Source organism: Pezoporus wallicus, unplaced genomic scaffold (genome assembly GCF_028554395.1).
Source record: "Pezoporus wallicus isolate ANWC-B61680 ecotype Strahan unplaced genomic scaffold, APGP_CSIRO_Pwel_v1 contig_2439, whole genome shotgun sequence".
Lineage (NCBI taxonomy): Eukaryota > Metazoa > Chordata > Aves > Psittaciformes > Psittacidae > Pezoporus > Pezoporus wallicus.
The window spans coordinates 617,705-635,031 of NW_026638501.1; the positions used below are offsets into that span (position 1 = coordinate 617,705).

General features: G+C 44.9%; 1 protein-coding gene across 3 annotated transcripts; it reads left to right on the forward strand.

The window, feature by feature from the left end:
* Positions 1-2,312: 2,312 nt before the first annotated feature.
* Positions 2,313-15,287, forward strand: LOC130600071 (UDP-glucuronosyltransferase 2A2-like). 3 transcript variants are annotated; one of them, XM_057411082.1, is made up of 7 exons: positions 2,313-3,186; positions 5,005-5,627; positions 10,482-10,630; positions 11,880-12,011; positions 12,431-12,518; positions 13,258-13,477; positions 14,991-15,287. In XM_057411082.1, exons 1-7 carry the CDS (start codon positions 2,447-2,449, stop codon positions 15,268-15,270), a joined length of 2,232 nt encoding a protein of 743 aa, XP_057267065.1. In that variant the 5' UTR covers positions 2,313-2,446; the 3' UTR covers positions 15,271-15,287. The 3 variants fall into 3 exon arrangements, with proteins under 3 accessions (XP_057267065.1, XP_057267063.1, XP_057267064.1); XM_057411080.1 differs by lacking the exon at positions 5,005-5,627 and having other exon boundaries at positions 2,318-3,182; XM_057411081.1 differs by lacking the exons at positions 2,313-3,186; positions 5,005-5,627 and adding an exon at positions 7,739-8,542.
* The last annotated feature ends 2,040 nt before the right edge of the window (positions 15,288-17,327 follow it).

Consider the following 17,327-nt stretch of genomic DNA (forward strand, 5'->3'; position numbering starts at 1 on the left):
AGCTACAGAATGCAAAGTCCTGGGGATCTGGCTCTGCCATAACATAATAATATATATAGCATAAAATATAGCATAATATAATACAGCCCAGCATGAGGAAGACCATTTTGACTGTTAAATTACTGGAGCATAGCAAAGCAATAAATAATGCCAGAATACATGCCTTGTTATCATCACCCCATATTGTATTACTTCCTCCTTTTTGAAAAGAGGGTAACTTATTTAAGCTCCTTCTGCTCATACCCAACCTTGCCAGAGCAGCCCAGGCACAGAGCAGGCGAGCAGCAAGACACAGACACAAACCGGTGTAAGCAAACTGCACCTTTGCAACTCAAAGCTTACATACCTGGGAAGACTCCACTAGGTAAGAGCTTTTGCTGCATGGGATTCATTCCCCAAATTATGTTGGATCGAGTGCATCATTCTATGCATGGGTTTTAATTGTCATTTTGGCTCCTGGTGGTTCAGAGCTCCTCCCAGGACATAGTGCCTTACATTCAAGCACTGACTTTCCAAGTGAGAGACACCCCAAAAGATACGGATTTTGCTCCGAGAAGAACCCTTATGGGCTAGGAGGGCCTCAGACCTATGTTTAGACAACTGAATTGAGCCCACAACGTGACCAGATTGGTGGTGAAGTGCCCCAGACAGTAGCAATGAGCTCCCTGTGTTGAGTTCTCTGAGAGTGGTTGGAAACCATCTGTCACATATCAGAACAAACCACATGTTATTATTGGCATTATCATCACCCAAATGAAGGATTCTATCAGCATGGGAAACATCAGCATTTCTAACATCTCACTCTAAAAAAAGATGCCACTTCCAAGTCAGCCCTTTACATGTACCCTGTGGCCCCTCCTGCCTTGGTCTGCCTCTGGCATTGCCGGTTCATGGATGTATAATGCAAGTGATTTGTTTGAGGGCTGGCACCCAGAGGTCTGGCTCATCTTGCCCTGTAAAGATGCTCCAACGTGAATTAATGGTGAAGCCCAGAGATGCAGCAGCTTTCCGTAGGGGCTGGGGCATGACTGCCAGGAAGTTTCATTATTTACCAGCAGGGACATGGCTCTAGAAGGGTTGAGGAGATTTAAGGATGCCTATGATATAATTTGCCCATCACAGGTGTCCCTCCACCTTGTGCTGGCCAGGGCTCTTGCCCCAGGTCTAGCAGTATCTTCAAGCAAGCAGTCCCTGTAGCACTGCTGCCTGTCAGCTAAGTAAGCCCCTGTGCTGCCTCTGGAAAGAAAGGTGGAGAAAGACTGGAAGCTCAGAATGAGAAAAATGTATCTTTAAGTACAGGTAGGCTTAAGTGATAGAAACAGCACAGGATACAAATACCAGGGCTGTTGCAATTGAAAACAGGCATTTTAAAATCAGACATGATGTCCTGGGTTCAGTAGTAGCAGTCATTTATTTTTCTAGTTCTTAGTAGCTGGTGCAGTGCTGTGGGTTTGACTTTTGGCCTGGGAACAGTACTGATAACACCAATGATTTTAGTTGCTGCTCAGTAATGTTTACTCTGACCAAGGACTTTGTGAGTCTCATGCTCTGCCAGGGAGGAGGGGAAGCCGGGAGGAGGCAGAGACAGGACACCTGACCCAAACTAGCCAAAGAGGTATTCCATACCACAGCACGTCATGCCCACTATATAAACTGGGGGCAGTTACCCAGAAGGGCAAGATCACTGCTCGGTTGGGCTGGATATCGGTCGGTGGGTGGTGAGCGGTTGTATTCTCTTCCCTTGTTATTTCCCTTATCATTATTATTATTGGTGCTAGCAGTAGTGGTTTGTGGTGTACCTTGTTTGCTGGACTGTTCTTATCTCAACCCGTGGGAGTTACATTCTTTCAGTTCTCCTCCCCATCCCTCTGGGAGCGGGGCCAGGGAGGAAGAGGGGGAGTGAGAGAGAGGCTGGTGGCTGAGTTTAAACCACGACACGTGATCATACATTCTCCTGCAAATCTCAGTATTTCTCCAGCGTTGTCAGTAGTGCCACTTACTTGCTAATACTTACAGTAAATCTGCCAGCATTTAAAGATGCAGTAATTACACAGATAAGATCCTCTTGCTTTTATGACAAGGATTCCTCAGAGAAACTACAAAAGGTAGATTAAAAAAAAAAGGATTAAATTCATCTTGTGCAGAGGGAGTAGCTTGAGGGCAGACCTTTGACAGCAGTGAGGATTGCTGCCACCCTGCTAACGAGGGAAACTGACAGGTTTCTATCCTTTCTGCCAGGATAGAAGGCAGAAAGGGAGAAGTGAATCACCAAACATCCTATTCTGTCATTTCAGACCTGAGACCAAACGTGGGCTTTAAAGGCCTCACCTGTGCAACAGCAAACTCCTGCTTTTGCTAGTGAAGAGCCACCAAACACAGCACAGAGGTGCAGCACTGCCAGCTGGAAGGGAAACATTCCCAGGATACCTGGCCCTTTTGTCTTGCCATGGCCACAAAAGCCAACAGCTCTAAGAAATCCCTCCAGCTGCTCCTTTTCCAGGTTGCTCTTCTAGGGCCTGTCTTCTGTGGGAACGTGCTGGTCTGGCCAACAGAAGGCAGCCACTGGCTGAATATGAAGATAGTTACAGAGGAGCTCATCCGCCGTGGGCACAGCGTCACTGTCCTGGTGTCCAACGCTTCCCTCTTCATTAAATCCAGGGATGATGCCATGGAGAAGTTTGAGGTCTATAACGTGCCCTTCAAGACGGATATCATCGAGACCATGATCGAGGACCTAGTGGCACTGTGGCTGAACAACAGGCCAACCACCCTGACCTTCTGGCAGTTTTACAGGGAGATGGGGAAGCAGATCAAGAACTGGCATGACATGAACAGGCTGATGTGTGATGCAGTGCTAACCAACCACGAGTTGATGGCCCACCTGCAGGGGTCCGGCTATGACCTGCTGCTGTCAGACCCGGTCACCCTCTGCGGGGACCTCCTGGCTCTCAAGCTGTCCATCCCCTTCGTGTACTCGCTGCGCTTCTCCCCAGCCTTCACCGTGGAGAGGCACTGTGGCAAGATGCCAGCACCATTGTCCTATGCACCTGCAGCCCTGTCAGAGCTCACCGACTGCATGTCCTTTGGTGAGAGGATAAAAAACACCTTGTCTTACCACTGGCAAGACTTCATTTTTCAGAGCTACTGGGGACACTGGGACACCTACTATAGCAAGATCTTAGGTAAGTCTCCTGTTACTTTACTGCTCATTACATCCCAGCCTCCTCCTTAAGAGCTGCAGAGCTACAAAGCTGGCAGGGCCGCAAAGTCTGGGAGAGGTCAGCAAGTAGTTTGTCATTATGTGCCTATGTGGAAAAGAGAAGGAGCCACCAGGGTCCATCAGTTTCACCCGCTCCCCCATCAGGGTGCTGTGCTGTGCTATGCCATGCATTGAGACAGCAGTCAGTGGTAATACCCATTGATGGATTTTACTTTTGCCATAATGATTTTTAATGTGGAGATCGAAGCAACTTCCACAGCATTTAGGGCCCTCAGCAAGGTTGCACGGCTTACACATTCCCCCCCTCCAACAACTGCCTACACATCCAGGTACAGAGCTGTTTTCCTAATCCAGAATATTGTAACAAGGAGAGGGGAGCTGGTAAACTACAAGACAACCCCATTACCATCAGTAACAATGCTGAAACCCATTGTGGCTTTTGAATAGAGACTTCACTTATGTCACTGGTCACATAAAACCAATTCTCTTTGCACAAAACAAGTTTTGTTAAAACATAGCCTCTACCCACAAGCAAACAGTGAAAGCAGCAAGTCTTTCTCTGCAGGCTTTTCTTCTGGGCTGTTTCGAGCGAATATGTAGAAAAAGATGTTTATTTAGGTATTAATCACATGTAATCAGCATGCCATTTTTAGTGACCTCTCATTAAGGTCCTTACAAAGAGCACTGTAAACCTCTCGGGGTTCAATTGCCTGCAAATACCCGTATGCTGCAGGACTGTACGCCTCAAGTACACAAAACTGTTGTTATATGCACAGCAGATTAGGTGTCTCAGCTTGACTGCTCACAGCTCAGCTGCTTCCACCACCCTCGTTTTCATCCAGGAGAAGATGCTTTAGGCTGCTTTATGGAAGCCGCAGCAAAAGCCTTGCACAACAACTACAGGAAACCATTGTGTAACAGAGCTGCAGAGAAGCGCAGTGGTGATAATTTTTAGCACAGTGAAGAGGACTTACAGGATTTCTTAATTGCACATCAGAAGGGTGACCATAAATAAAACTGTTTAACAGATTTTCTGATTCAACTCATAGTGTATAGCTGGCACTAAGTGGCAGGGGGGCAGCCCACCAGCTTTTTCTGCTTGTGATGCATGCGTTGGAAGAGACAAGTTCACATGTGGACAGTCTTACTCTGGTATTGGAGTCACTTGCTGTGTAGTTTTATCCATCTCAAGATGCAAGTTGTTAGCTGCAGCCCTGGATTGCTACCTTAAGGGCACTGCGAATGGATGCTCATTGGCTTTATAAAGCAGCAGGGTGCCCACACAGTAGGTGAACATCTTTGGTGCATCCCAGCTGTGCTTCAGAGAGCCAGAAGAATGAAAAAGTCGCCTCTTCTACCAAACGAATAACATAGAGGCTGTAGTTAGACAGGCAGGAGGGCTAGAATAACCAACAGGCCACAGTCCACACTGGATTTTGCCCTTCAGGGCTGACAGGTCTCCCTTCTGCTCCAGCGGAAGCGTTGCACAGCTCCAGAGAAGCCATTTACCACCAGATGGCGCCAGCTGGTCCCTGTCACAGTTTAACCCAGGAAACCACGCCATTACCCACGCAGGACCTCACACCGGCGACCTTGGCTGCGTGTCCTCGGGAGCACGGCACTGTCTCGCATGCCCAGCCCAGCCTGGGAGCACTGCTGCTCCCTGTGGGGCACTGCCGCGCAGGGCAGGCTATGGCTGGGAAAGGGGTGGCGGTGCTGTGGCTGCTGGCTGTGTTGGGCTATGGGTTGGGAGGGAAGGTGTTGGTCTGGCCGGCTGACAACAGCCACTGGCTGAACATGGAGTACATACTCGATGAGCTTGTGGTCCGGGGCCACGAGGTGACTGTGCTACTGCCTTCATGCTTCCTCATCCTCAACGCCACACAGGCCTCACCCTTCCAGTTTGAGGTGATTGAGGCACCGATCACCAAAAAGGAGATGGCTGCCATGCTGGAAGAAGGTTTCTATTTTTGGTTTTATGAGGAGAGTCAGCTACCCATCTGGGAAAGTGTTTACAGGATGGCTCAAGTGCTGTACAAGATGGAGAACTTAACCAAAACCATTTGTGACAGAGTCCTGAAGAATAAGGCACTGATGCAGAGACTGAGGGCATCCAACTTCGATGTCCTCTTGGCAGACCCGCTGGTACCCACCGGGGAGCTGATTGCTGAGAAGCTGGGTATCCCCTTCATATACACCATCCGGTTCTCCATGGGCAACACAGTGGAGCGGCTTTGTGGGACACTCCCAGCACCTCCTTCCTACGTACCAGCCACCCTAAGCGGCCTAGCAGATAGGATGTCCTTCCTGGAAAGGCTAAAGAACATCTTCTCCTACACTGCTCAGGATTTTGTGTATCATTTCCTTCTCTGGGGAAGCTGGAATCAATACTACACTGATGTATTAGGTAAGGCTGCTTTTACTTCCAAAAATTACATCTGCTGTATGTACAAGAGTAAATACCCAGAGCTGAGAGTGTAAGGCACAAATTAGAAGCAAAACAGCTCTGGACACACTCTCTGTCCTCCAAAATTCCCATGTCAAGTCAAACATTCCAGGCAAGTACAAACGTTACCTGTTAATCCTGACCTGCTGACACTAGTACAGATAAGTTCATACAGGTATGGTGCTAAAGCCACTTGAAACACAGCTCATCAGTCGTGTTCATAGATGAATCATGACAGACACTTAAAAACAGTGAAATAATACTATATACCCACCAAACACTAGTAGGGAATTAAACCTTTGGAAATAGAAATAAAAAATGGGTTTGGAAAGCTATACAACACTGCCTTTTTTTCCCCTAGCACCCTTCTTGTTTGCTAGCTTATCTCAAAATGAGAGATAAGAGCCTCCTCCAGTCTTTTAAAGGACTGGGAGAGCAAATGAGCCCCAGTTTGCAGTGATAGAAGGTCCCCAGCACAGAGTTCTTTGCTTTTTTTGAAGGTGTCTAAAGGAACTATTAAAATATAGTTTTATTTCTTTAGAGATATTTTTCTTTTTTATATAATGGTTGCATAATTATTGTCACATTTCTGCTCTGGTTATTGTAATGCTTAAAAGAAATAGGGCAAATATACATGCATTGGAGGTGGGCAGCTGATTTGTTAAGACATCCTACTATTAGAGTAGCTAGCTGTGTGTTTATGTGTTGCTTTATCATGTTTGACAGAGAGTAGGAAACCTTGTGCTGGTAGAAGCATGGTTTGCCAATCTCCTGTTGTGTAAGCCTCAGGGCTGCTTGGATTTTGGGTTGTCTTTTTAATTGCTAAATGTGGGGGTTAGCATTTAACACTCTTATGTGTAATTCCTGTTTTGTTAGCTGTGTTAGCCTACCTGTTCTCTACTGGGATATGCTTTGATCTGGAGTGTATCTAGTCCTGAAGGAGGTGTAAAAGAGGCAAGCATCCCACAGAAATGGGGCAATGTCCCAGCTCCTGCAGTGCATGCAAGCACCTTCTCTTTTGCTTTGGAAAATCTTCTTCAGGGTTCTTATTATTCTAGCTGCTTTCCTAGAGCTACCTAAGGCTTTTTCAAGAGATGAGGTTGAAGCATGAGGAAAGACTGCTTGCTCCACTGTCAGTCTAGTCAGGGAAGGTCACATCATTGTGCTGAACTCCTGGAGGAGTGCTCCAGCCCTGTTTAGACTCAGTCTGACCCTCATTCACCCTCTGCTCAGGAGAGAGGCTGCCTGTTCTTTTCCTTGAACACATCAATAGCACCAAGCATCCAAGCATCTCCACCACCTCCAAAGGATACAGTCAAAAGGAGAACTCAGGTCTCTTCTCTTGGCACTCTTTGTCCTGGACTACACGACATATATACACTGATGCCAGTTTGCAGCATCCTCCCAAGAGAGGATACATAAGCAGGAAGGTGAGCAAAACCTGTGCTCCTTACCTACTTCTGTTTGTCTCCCGGGGTGGCCTGATACTGGAGTCATCTCTACCAGGACTGTGCCCTTCCAGCGTCAGTGTCGTGTATCCACATCTGGTCACAGAGAAAACAGAACTAGAGAACCCTGTGGGCTAGATGTGAATCACTGCAGGGCATTTTGCGCCTAATAAATGAGAAGATAAAAACTGTTAACCAGCTTTACAGGTAGCTTGGTTCTTACAGGGCAAAGAAGCAAATCTAGGCTGACAATTGACCAAAGAGATATCCCATAGCACATGATGTTGTGCTCAGCAAAGAAAGCTTGGGGATGGAAGGGGGAGTTTGCCAGGGCTGTTCAGTGACACTCTGGGTGGTGAGCTGGTGTGAGCAATTGCTCTTTCTGAATTGCCAGTTTTTCTTAGGTTTATTTTTTGTTGGTTTTTTTTTTGTTTGTTTATTAAGCAGTCTCTATCTCAAACCATGAGTTTTGCAACTTTTGCCCTTCCTTTTCCCCTCCTACTGTGGGGGAGTGAGAGGCAACAAGTGAGTAAGCAGAAACAGGAGTTGCTCCAGAATGAGATTTGCTGCTTGCTGGCATGCCCTCTGGCAAGCTTGGCACCAAGTGGATGTCAGTTTTATTGGCTGGCTCTTAAGTGTTTGCACACTGTAGCAGTGAACTCCTTCCAGCTTAGTCAGACTGGAGTTGTACATGGATCACTGAGATGATGGGACCAAGGTTCCCCTGGCTGCTCTGGACCTACGCATGCTGCTGGAGCACTGGCTTTTGTGGGAAGGTGGTGGTCTGGCCCACCGACGCAAGTCACTGGATCAATATGAAAGTGCTGCTGGAAAAGCTTGTTCTCCAGGGTCATGAAGTGACTGTGCTGGTGGCCTCAAGCAATCTGCTTATCAACTACCAAGACACCTCCTCCACCTTCACCTTTGAGGTCCTGCAAGTCCCCTTTACCCAGAAGGACCTGGATGATGTCATGGATGACTTCCTCAATTTCTGGATGAATGAGGTCTCTAATCTCTCACCCTGGGAGTTCATGTGGAGGATGAAAAAAGACCAGGAGGTCTTTACCAATATGTTGAAGCAGACCTGTCATACCTTTGTGACGAACACCCAACTGATAGCAAAGCTGCAGCAGGCCAATTTTGATGTTCTGATTGCTGACCCCCTGTCTATGTGTGGGGAGCTTGTAGCAGAAATCCTAGCAATCCCTTTTGTCTACAGCTTCCGCTTCTCTGATGGGAATGTGGTAGAGCGGCTGTGTGGTGGGCTCCCATCCCCACCTTCTTATGTGCCCGCTAGCACAAGTGGGTTGACAGATCGCATGTCCTTCACAGAAAGACTAAAGAACTTCCTCTTTTACTTTTATGTGGATTTATTTTTCTTGAAGTTCTGGCGAGATGAATGGGATGGGTACTACAGTAATGTCTTAGGTAAGGCAGTTGTTGAGTGGTTTCTCCTCTTGCATAGGCTGTGCCTTTTGAATGTCTGGTGCCTCGATGCTGTTGTCTCAAAATACTCAGTGGCCAGCAGAGATGGTAATCCTGTTTCAGTCACATGGAGGCTCTGCTTTCCCTTTTAGGTCTTGTCTAGTCTAACAGACACTACTAGAGTTTTGCTCTAGTTCCTCTTGAGGGTCTTTAGACCATGTTAGTACTGATCTTTGCCAATTATGATACTGCTGGTGAGCTCTTGCAGTGAGATGTATTCCCATTTTAGTGCTTTCAGAGGACTGTTGTCATCTTGATGACTGACACTTTCACAATTAAGGTGGTAGTAGGTAAAGGCTGGAGGACAAAATTGTTCATAACTGTGAGGCGCTGAAGGCAGCTCCATTGACAATACAGGGACAGAGTTAACCCTGTTGTAACTAGGAACACTGTCTGTCTCTAAACAACCACAGAGAAAAAAAAGCACCCTTTGCTCTCACTGCATGTCTGCAGGTATCATTTTGAATCCTGTGTAGTACAGGACACTAAGCATGAATTCATTTTCTCCAATACTAAATGCTAAGAACTGTCACCTTTCCCTTTCATTCACCATTCAGATTGTGAAATAGTTTCCTCAAACTAGACAAATCAATGAAATTTTTGTTCCAACCTAGTACAACTCAGGCTTGATTCAAAGTCTACTAAGGAGACCTTTTGTTCAATGGACTTCGAATCTTGCACAGAGTATCTGTGTTTAGGCAGATAAGGAGTGAACAGCAGGCACAAGGCCATCTATTCTGCTGCCCTTTAACCTCTTCGTGTGTTTCCCAAGAAAACCTCTGTGCTCTGCAAACTAGTCCCCTTTCCCCTGATTGTTATTTTTCTAACACCACATAAGATGCAATTACAACTTTGTATCATTGTACTTGTAAATGCAGGCTTTTTCATTTTCAGCCCTGTAACTTCGTAACTGACTCACTGTTCTTCACCTAAAAAAAAATTTAAAATTACTGGTGTAAATTCTAACGTTGATAAAGTAGCGTAAGAAGACACTCTACAGATAGATAGATTTTTTTCTTGCTGCTTAGTTTGCTTGGTTCCTGCTTGCATTAGGCTTTAGACAATCATTTACCAACACTTCTAACCCTTTTACTCTCCACTTCCCCTTTATGGGGAAAATACTGCAAACATGACTTGCAACATGTACCTGAGAATATAGATGTTTCCAAATGGGAAGTTATAAAACTATTTTAGCCAATGTTTTTTTTTCTGTAGATCAGCTTCTGAAGACATTGGACTTTGCATAAAAAGACATTCAAAAAACATCTATGGATTTGGCTAAATTTTCCCAGTATGTGTCAGAAGGAGCCCCTACAAGAACTAGGGATAGATGCACCTGTAGGAGTAGTATTATTGAGTAATAGTAGTATTATTAGTAGTATTACTGTAGCCTGAGCAGCCACTGACTGAGTCACCATTTGAAAAATGCTACAGACCTTTAAGAACTTTCCTCCCCCCTGGCTGGTGAGCATCCATTTGTAATTCATCTATTTTTCATTCAGAACTAAATTTTCTGTGATTTTTCTATTCCCCAAAATGCGCTTTTATTCCAAGCACAGATAACAAAGTCTTTCAGTGGTACAAAAACTGCACTGTCACAGGAACTAAATGCTTCCTACTTGCTCTTGTACTGCTCTACATTCATACTGAAGGTTCAAAATACTTCTAATGATTGTACTGCCTTGCTCATGGAAACCTGCCAAGGCTGAGCACAGGACAGGACAAGGGATAGGTCTAGATTTATCTGTTTTCATTTCATGCGCGACTTGATAGACTACACTGAATGGGAGTGCCAAAAGAAAAGGTAAGGCTCCTTTTCGCAATCTACAGCAAACAAGACCGCTCCCATGCGTGTTGTAAACCCTTTGTACCTTCTCAATAGGAAGGCCCACAACACTGTGTGAGACGATGGGGAAAGCAGAGATATGGTTAATCAGGACTTACTGGGATTTTGAATTTCCACGCCCTTTCCTGCCCAACTTCGAGTTCGTTGGAGGACTTCACTGCCAGCCCGCAAAGCCCTTACCAAAGGTACCCAACTTTGTTCTGCCACTGGCTGGTTGTTCCTCTCCCTCATCAACTGTGCAAGCCATACTCTGGGGAAGCTTGCTCCTAAAGAAGGCACTCTGCTGCCAATGGCAAGCATGCAGCTATTTAGTAATCTGTTCATACTTGTGCAAACTGAGGGCTGGGATGACAGCCTGCTGTCTTCAAAGAAGATAGCTGAGATCAGCAGGAGGGAACACAGTGTTGCTTTAGGAAAAATAGGTGCAACCTCACAGTAGTTAAATGTAAGATTTAATTCTAAGACACAGACTTGCAGCCTACAGTAACACTGATATACCTGATGCAAAAAGGCACTGTGACAGGACAAATTATTTAGACAAAATGGAGTCCAGACTTGCACAGTGATGAACACTTTTCTACTGTTGCTTAGTTTAAGACATCTTAAAGTAAGTAAAATACTCAGCCTCTTCAGCCTACACTCTGCTGTGAATGGCAATACTCTGGTGAAATCTGAAACTCCCAGATACTAATGACCGCAACACAACAAGCTCTGGTCCAGATTATCATTCCTGTAGGAGCCTTAGAGGAGGTAGGGTATTTTCAGGGCAAGTTGTCTGCTAAAAGAAACCTTCCTCCTCCCCTGTCGCAGGGGTTGAATTGAGGAAAATGGATAACCATTCTCTTTTGGATGCTACTGCTCCATTTCACATGACACTAAATATAAAAAGGAACAGGAAAACCTATTGGTTTGATTTCTAGAAAATTTGTTTAGCAGCATGTGCTGTATTGCGAAAAATAGAGAACTGGCTGACTCACAATAACAGTGACTCGATCTCATCAGGATGCTGGAAAGCCCTGTCAGTTTTCAGCACTGTCCCTTCCTGCAGAGCTATGAAATGCAAAGTACTTGTTCCAGGAAAATCCAGAATCATGACTGACTATGCTAGGGAAGGTGCCACTGGTGCAGCCCTCTCACACCAGTGCCAGGATCCATTCCTACTGCTTGTGTTCTGAAAGAAACGTGTCCTGAAACTGCCTGACTCACTTTCAAGAAGACAAAGCTTTGCCACATGTCTCAACTTGTCGTGCACCTTCTTGGGGAGAAACTGTTCTGCACAGGGCCAGATCTCTCTTTGTAATACCCTTGTGTAGCCAGAGGTGCTTATACACCACCATCATCTTGATAAGTTAAAAAGGTTATGCCCCCTCTTCACAGAAAACTGTTTAATCTGCAGTGCATAATTACTCATAGTATGTGTTCTTCCTCTCCTAGGAAATGGAAGAATTTGTTCAGAGCTCAGGAAAACACGGCATTGTGGTATTCTCTCTTGGGTCAATGGTCTACAACCTAACTGCTGAAAAAAGCAACATCATTGCCAGAGCCCTCAGCCAGCTTCCACAAAAGGTGAATTTCCTTTCAAGTCTAAACCAACTTGCCTTGCTTTTAGTCACTCCTGTTGCTTTCAGCAAGCCTTTTACATTTGGACTGGCCTGTTTTTTATCTGCATCTCTGCTGCATGTGCCACACTTGGGAAGCTGGGCTCTGCAGAGGGGCAGACTGCTGAGTCAGCTCATGGGGAGTTCTGGTGTTGCCCCTTCTCTGAACCAAATCACATGGAGGTGTGTCCATAGGCCAAAATACAAAAAAATCTCTCTATGTGATTTTTATAAGCACATAGTAACTAATCAAAGAGCTAAACTGAAGCCAAAACTATTTGAATTACTGACAAAAGGTACATGGGTTGGAGATAAAGCCCTAGATTACATGTAATAATACAGAAGGGCATGTCACATGCACAGCGTTTATCTTTTTCTTTGTTCAAGGTCCTCTGGCGGTACAAAGGAAAAAAACCAGAAACTCTCGGCTCCAACACCAGGATTTATGACTGGATACCCCAAAATGACTTGCTTGGTGAGACTAATTCTATCTGGGATTCAATGAGTCCTTGGAAAAACCGTTTGTTTTTTCCACTAAAATGGCTTATTCAAGGCAAAACAATCACATAATACTTGTGGCCACAATTAGTTCTATAGCTTAAACAGCAGAGGTTTGCTCTTGAAGCCTTAACTTCGTAGCCTATTTTTGACTTAAGATGGGTTGCTGTACAAGAACCATGGAAGATGCATCCAGGCTGTGAAGGAAGTTGAGCAGTAGCTGAAGAAGGCAGTAACTTGAGCTTAGCTATGGAGATGCATCTCTAAAGCAAAAGGCTTTCTTATGGAGCTCAGTGGCAATTGTCTGGAAGGACTAAAATAAACCTGCAGGCATGAGTTAATATGAAAGTAGACATGTACTCTGGAGGTCCATTTGGCCTGTGTAGTTAATCTTCAGAGCTCATTCTTTAAAATCCTTGACCTAAGCAAGGCTGCAGCAGGGGGCTGTTGTGAACCTGGTATCATGTAGAAGCTGTACCTGCACAACAGCAGACAGGCTGAAGTAACTCTGGGACAGTCTGGAAAACATGCTGATTCACACACTGCATTAAAATAAACATGCATGCGTGAAAGCTGAGTGTGCAAGCTCTGATGCTGAGTCAGAGATCACGGCTGTTCCCTTCTCTAGCAGTCCAGGTGCCTGGGTAGTTTGCAGTGCTCACAGCCTAGTGAATCTAGTCTGCCACAGTTGCTGTTATGAATGTCTCTCCTTCCAGGCCATCCACTGACAAAGGCCTTTATTACTCATGGTGGGACCAATGGGATCTATGAAGCTATCTACCATGGGATCCCAATGGTTGGGATTCCCATGTTTGCTGACCAGCATGACAACATGGCTCACATGAGAGCAAAGGGAGCTGCAGTCGGGCTGGATTTCAGCACAATGACGACGCAGGACTTAGTTGATGCACTGAATACAGTCATTAACAATTCCACGTGAGTTTTGTTCTTGCCTTACAGTGGGATGAGGTTATTAAAATCTTGGGCTGCTGATGTGAGAAGTTCTGGTGTCTCCTCTGGGAACCAAAAATACTGAGTAGCTGGAGTCTGGGTTTCAGATAAAAACTGTCTTTCATTTCTGAGCATCAGCATTTCTCAGAGATCAGAAATTTCATTTTCCTCATACTACATTTTATGATCCCTTTGAGAAGAAGTTCTTGGAAAACCCAGAGCAACTCTTGAGACGGTTTTCTGCTCTCTCTCCCTTGACAATTACAGCTGTAGTATGTCTATGCTGTCTGTAGCCACAGTTCCTTCTTCTACACCCGAGCTACCCACATCCTTAGGTTACCGTACCTATCAGTCTGGAATTGGAGGGTAAGGAAGCCTGGCAGCTGGAATCCCTTGCTAAGGATAAGACCATTGACAAAGGATTAGAAAAAAGCCAGGAGTCCTCAGCTTTGGCTGTGACTTTTGTCAAGGGTGAAGGACCTGAAAATTTCCAAAGCAAATAGACAAACATTGATGATATCCAGTATCTGAAGGAATTAACCATGGTGAAAGTGATCTATAATGACCTGGATGTTGACCAGGCATCCAAAGACCTGGATGCAATCCACTGCATGCAGCTCTGTCCTCCCCTGCCAACCTCTCCCTTAGTTTTAATGCTGGCCATGACATCGTAAGATATGGAATATCCCTTTGGTCAGTCAGGGTCATCTGTCCTGCCTATGTCCTCTCCCAGCTAATTGTGCATCCCCAGCCTACTCACTGGCAAGGTGGTGTGAGAAGCAGAAAAGGCCTTGACTCTCTGTAAGTACTGCTTATCAGTAACAAAAACATTCCTTTGTTATCAACAGTGTTTCCAACACAAACCTAAAACACAGAATCACAGAATGGTTTGGGTTGGAAGGGACCTTAAAGCTCATCCAGTTCCAACCTCCTGCTGTGGGCAGGGACACCTTCCACTACAGCAGGTTGCTCAAAGCCCCATCCAACCTGGCCTTGAACACTGCCAGGGATGGGGCAGCCACAGCTCCTCTGGGAAATCTGTGCCAGTGCCTCACCACCCTCACAGTAAAAAACTTCTTCCCAATAGCTAAACTAAATCTACCCTCTTCCAGTTTAAAACAATTACCCCATGTCCTATAACTACACATAGCCCATACCAGCTACTATGAAGAAAATTAACTCTATCCCAGCCAAACCCAGCACTCTGTATTATATTGGAACAGAAAAATGCTCCAGATGTTCACATGCTGCTTTTTTTAAAAGGAGTATCTGGAATATTTTTGAGTAACATTCCTTTATAAAAGATTAGCTTTCTCTATTACTGTTCATAATCCAGTTTTATGCAGATAAGAGTAAACTGGGCAAGTTTCAAATATATTTGAGTAACACTGATGAAAGTAAATGCAGGGATGTCTACTTTCCTCAACACTGGCAGGTGCTGAATGGGTTGTTTCAGGAATCAGTGAGAAATCTCATTGGTTTCTTCTTTTTTCCTCAGCTATAAGGAAAATGTTCTAAGGTTATCCAAGATACACCATGACCAGCCAATCAAGCCTCTGGACAGAGCTGTCTTTTGGGTTGAATTTGTCATGCGTCACAAAGGAGCAAAGCACTTGAGACCAGCTGCTCACAATCTCACCTGGTACCAGTACCACTGCCTGGATGTTCTGGCATTCTTGTTCACCTGTACAGCCACTGCTGTCTTCATTCTTGTCAAGTGCTGCTTATTTTGCTGTAGGAGACGTGGCAAAGGGATTGCAAAGAGGAAGAAAGAATAATCATCCTGTTTCTGTCAGCACTTTTTCTTCTCCTATGCCCATTCAGCAAGGCATTTATGCACATACCTTCCCAAATAAAATGATTAGCATATGCTTTAAGCTGGGCGTATCATGAAGCACCCCACTGAACTGGGTCATACTAAAAACCTGTTGTGAGGCAGGGCTACTTGCTTGACCAGCAAATTCCTTCTGGCCTAAATAAGATCAAATTGTAGCTGCTTTATCCCTTGGGACCCCTTTAGCTGATAACACATATGATCTGCAGAATAATGATTGTTGGTCGAACTTTTCAAATTCATTTTGGTATTGCACAAATTCAGCCTTCCCATATGTGGTACTGTGGGTCCCTTAATCTGCATCTAGTCTCCTTACCTTAACTCTGTCCTCTCCTGTAATAACACCCAGGTTTGATGATTCACAACCAAAATGCCTCTCCTGTCAGAATAGCTCTCTCCAGATTGGAGTCATGGGCTCCTAAAAAGCACCCATCTGAATGGCCAAGATCATGAAAACCTGGGAGCTGTAAGTGCCTGGTGAAGCCTGTATATCACATTTGTACAAACGCACTACTTGGCAGCTGAAGGGAGACCAAAGTCCCAAAACCACCAGAGAAATTACTTTGTTGAAAATAACTTCTTTCCCATTCAGTCTGCAGTCCTCCTGCACAGGCCACTGTTCTAGCTGCAATCGTATGAAGGTGTGAAAACCACCTCTGTCAGAAACTTGCCCATCTTAGTCCCCCAACGGCCCCTGAGCCATGCTAACTCATAAATACAGGAAAACTTCTAGACATGGAACTTGCAAGGAAGTAACATTACATGTGGGAGCACTGCAAAAGTCACTTGCCTTGCCTGAAAAGTTTTTGGGAAAATAATGTTGCTCTTGGATCAGGTAAGAGTGGTAGTAAATACAGCACTCCTTAAATTGTTCAAGGTGCACTTACTGACGAAAGCCCGCTAAAATTGTTTGCTGAAGCCTCCTGTTCTAGGCAAGATTGTTCCACTGCTGTGCCAGCTTACTCAAGAAGGAACCAATCCCAATTTTAACTGGTATTTGTGGTATTCTGGATGCTGCAAAATTGTTTTCAAATAGAACAGGCTGAGAAAACATGGCATATTTGTTTACATAATAAAATTCCTACACTCTGTTAACTTTATTAGCATTGTCAATGGCTTCAATGTCTGCTCAAATCTCTTCGAACTACAACATTTACAAAGCTCAAGTGAATTGCTTCCATGCTAAAGAAGGGTTAGAACAAGACTAGTGCTTCACATAGTTAACTTCTGCTACACTGTTCCTATGGTCATGATGGGATCATATGCAGGAATACCCACTGAAATACGCATAGTAAACAGAAAGTGGCCAGCCTGACATTCAGGCTGCAGATCTGAAAGGTTTTTCGGTAACTGTTCATAGAGCCTTGTCCCTAGGCACTACTCCACCAAGCTTGATCACTAACAGCCCCCATCATCCAGCTTCTGCCAGCCAAGATTTGATGAGGTGTTAGTCTGGTTGCCAGTAGGCCAGCAAGCCTGTTAATACACTACTGGGACACTGATCAGACAGGGCTAACAAAGTACTCAGGAAAAAGGATAGCTGGGAAGGGCTGGAAGAGAAAATGCTATGCAGTCACTTTACAGAGGAGCTTCTTTTCTGTAACTTAAATCAGATAAAACTGGCTTAACTAGTATTGTATTTAAAAAATAAACATAAAATGAACCAAAACCAATCCTCCCCCTTGAGAGTAACGGAATTGTTTAGATTAGAAATAATCTTAAAATCATCTAGCTAGAACTCCCCTGCCATGGGTAGGGATACCTCACACTAGACCAGGTTGGTCAAAGTCCCATTCAACCTGGCCTTAAACACTGCCAAGAATGGGACATTTATCACTCCTTCAGGCAACCTGTGCCATTGCCTCATCACTCTAACTCTATATAAATATTAATAGTCTGTATATAAAGCAGATAATGATATCAAAGAATGAAGGCGGTCTATGATGCATTTCTCCAACTAGACACAGTATATGTGCTGAACTGGACAGACTGATCTAATCC

Coding starts and splice junctions, on each gene's coding strand:
- LOC130600071 (XM_057411082.1), top strand. CDS start 2,447: ATGGCCACAAAAGCCAACAGCTCTAAGAAATCCCTCCAGCTGCTCCTT. Junction 12,012..12,430: donor TCAGCCAGCTTCCACAAAAG/GTGAATTTCCTT, acceptor TCTTTGTTCAAG/GTCCTCTGGCGGTACAAAGG. Junction 12,519..13,257: donor ACCCCAAAATGACTTGCTTG/GTGAGACTAATT, acceptor CTCTCCTTCCAG/GCCATCCACTGACAAAGGCC.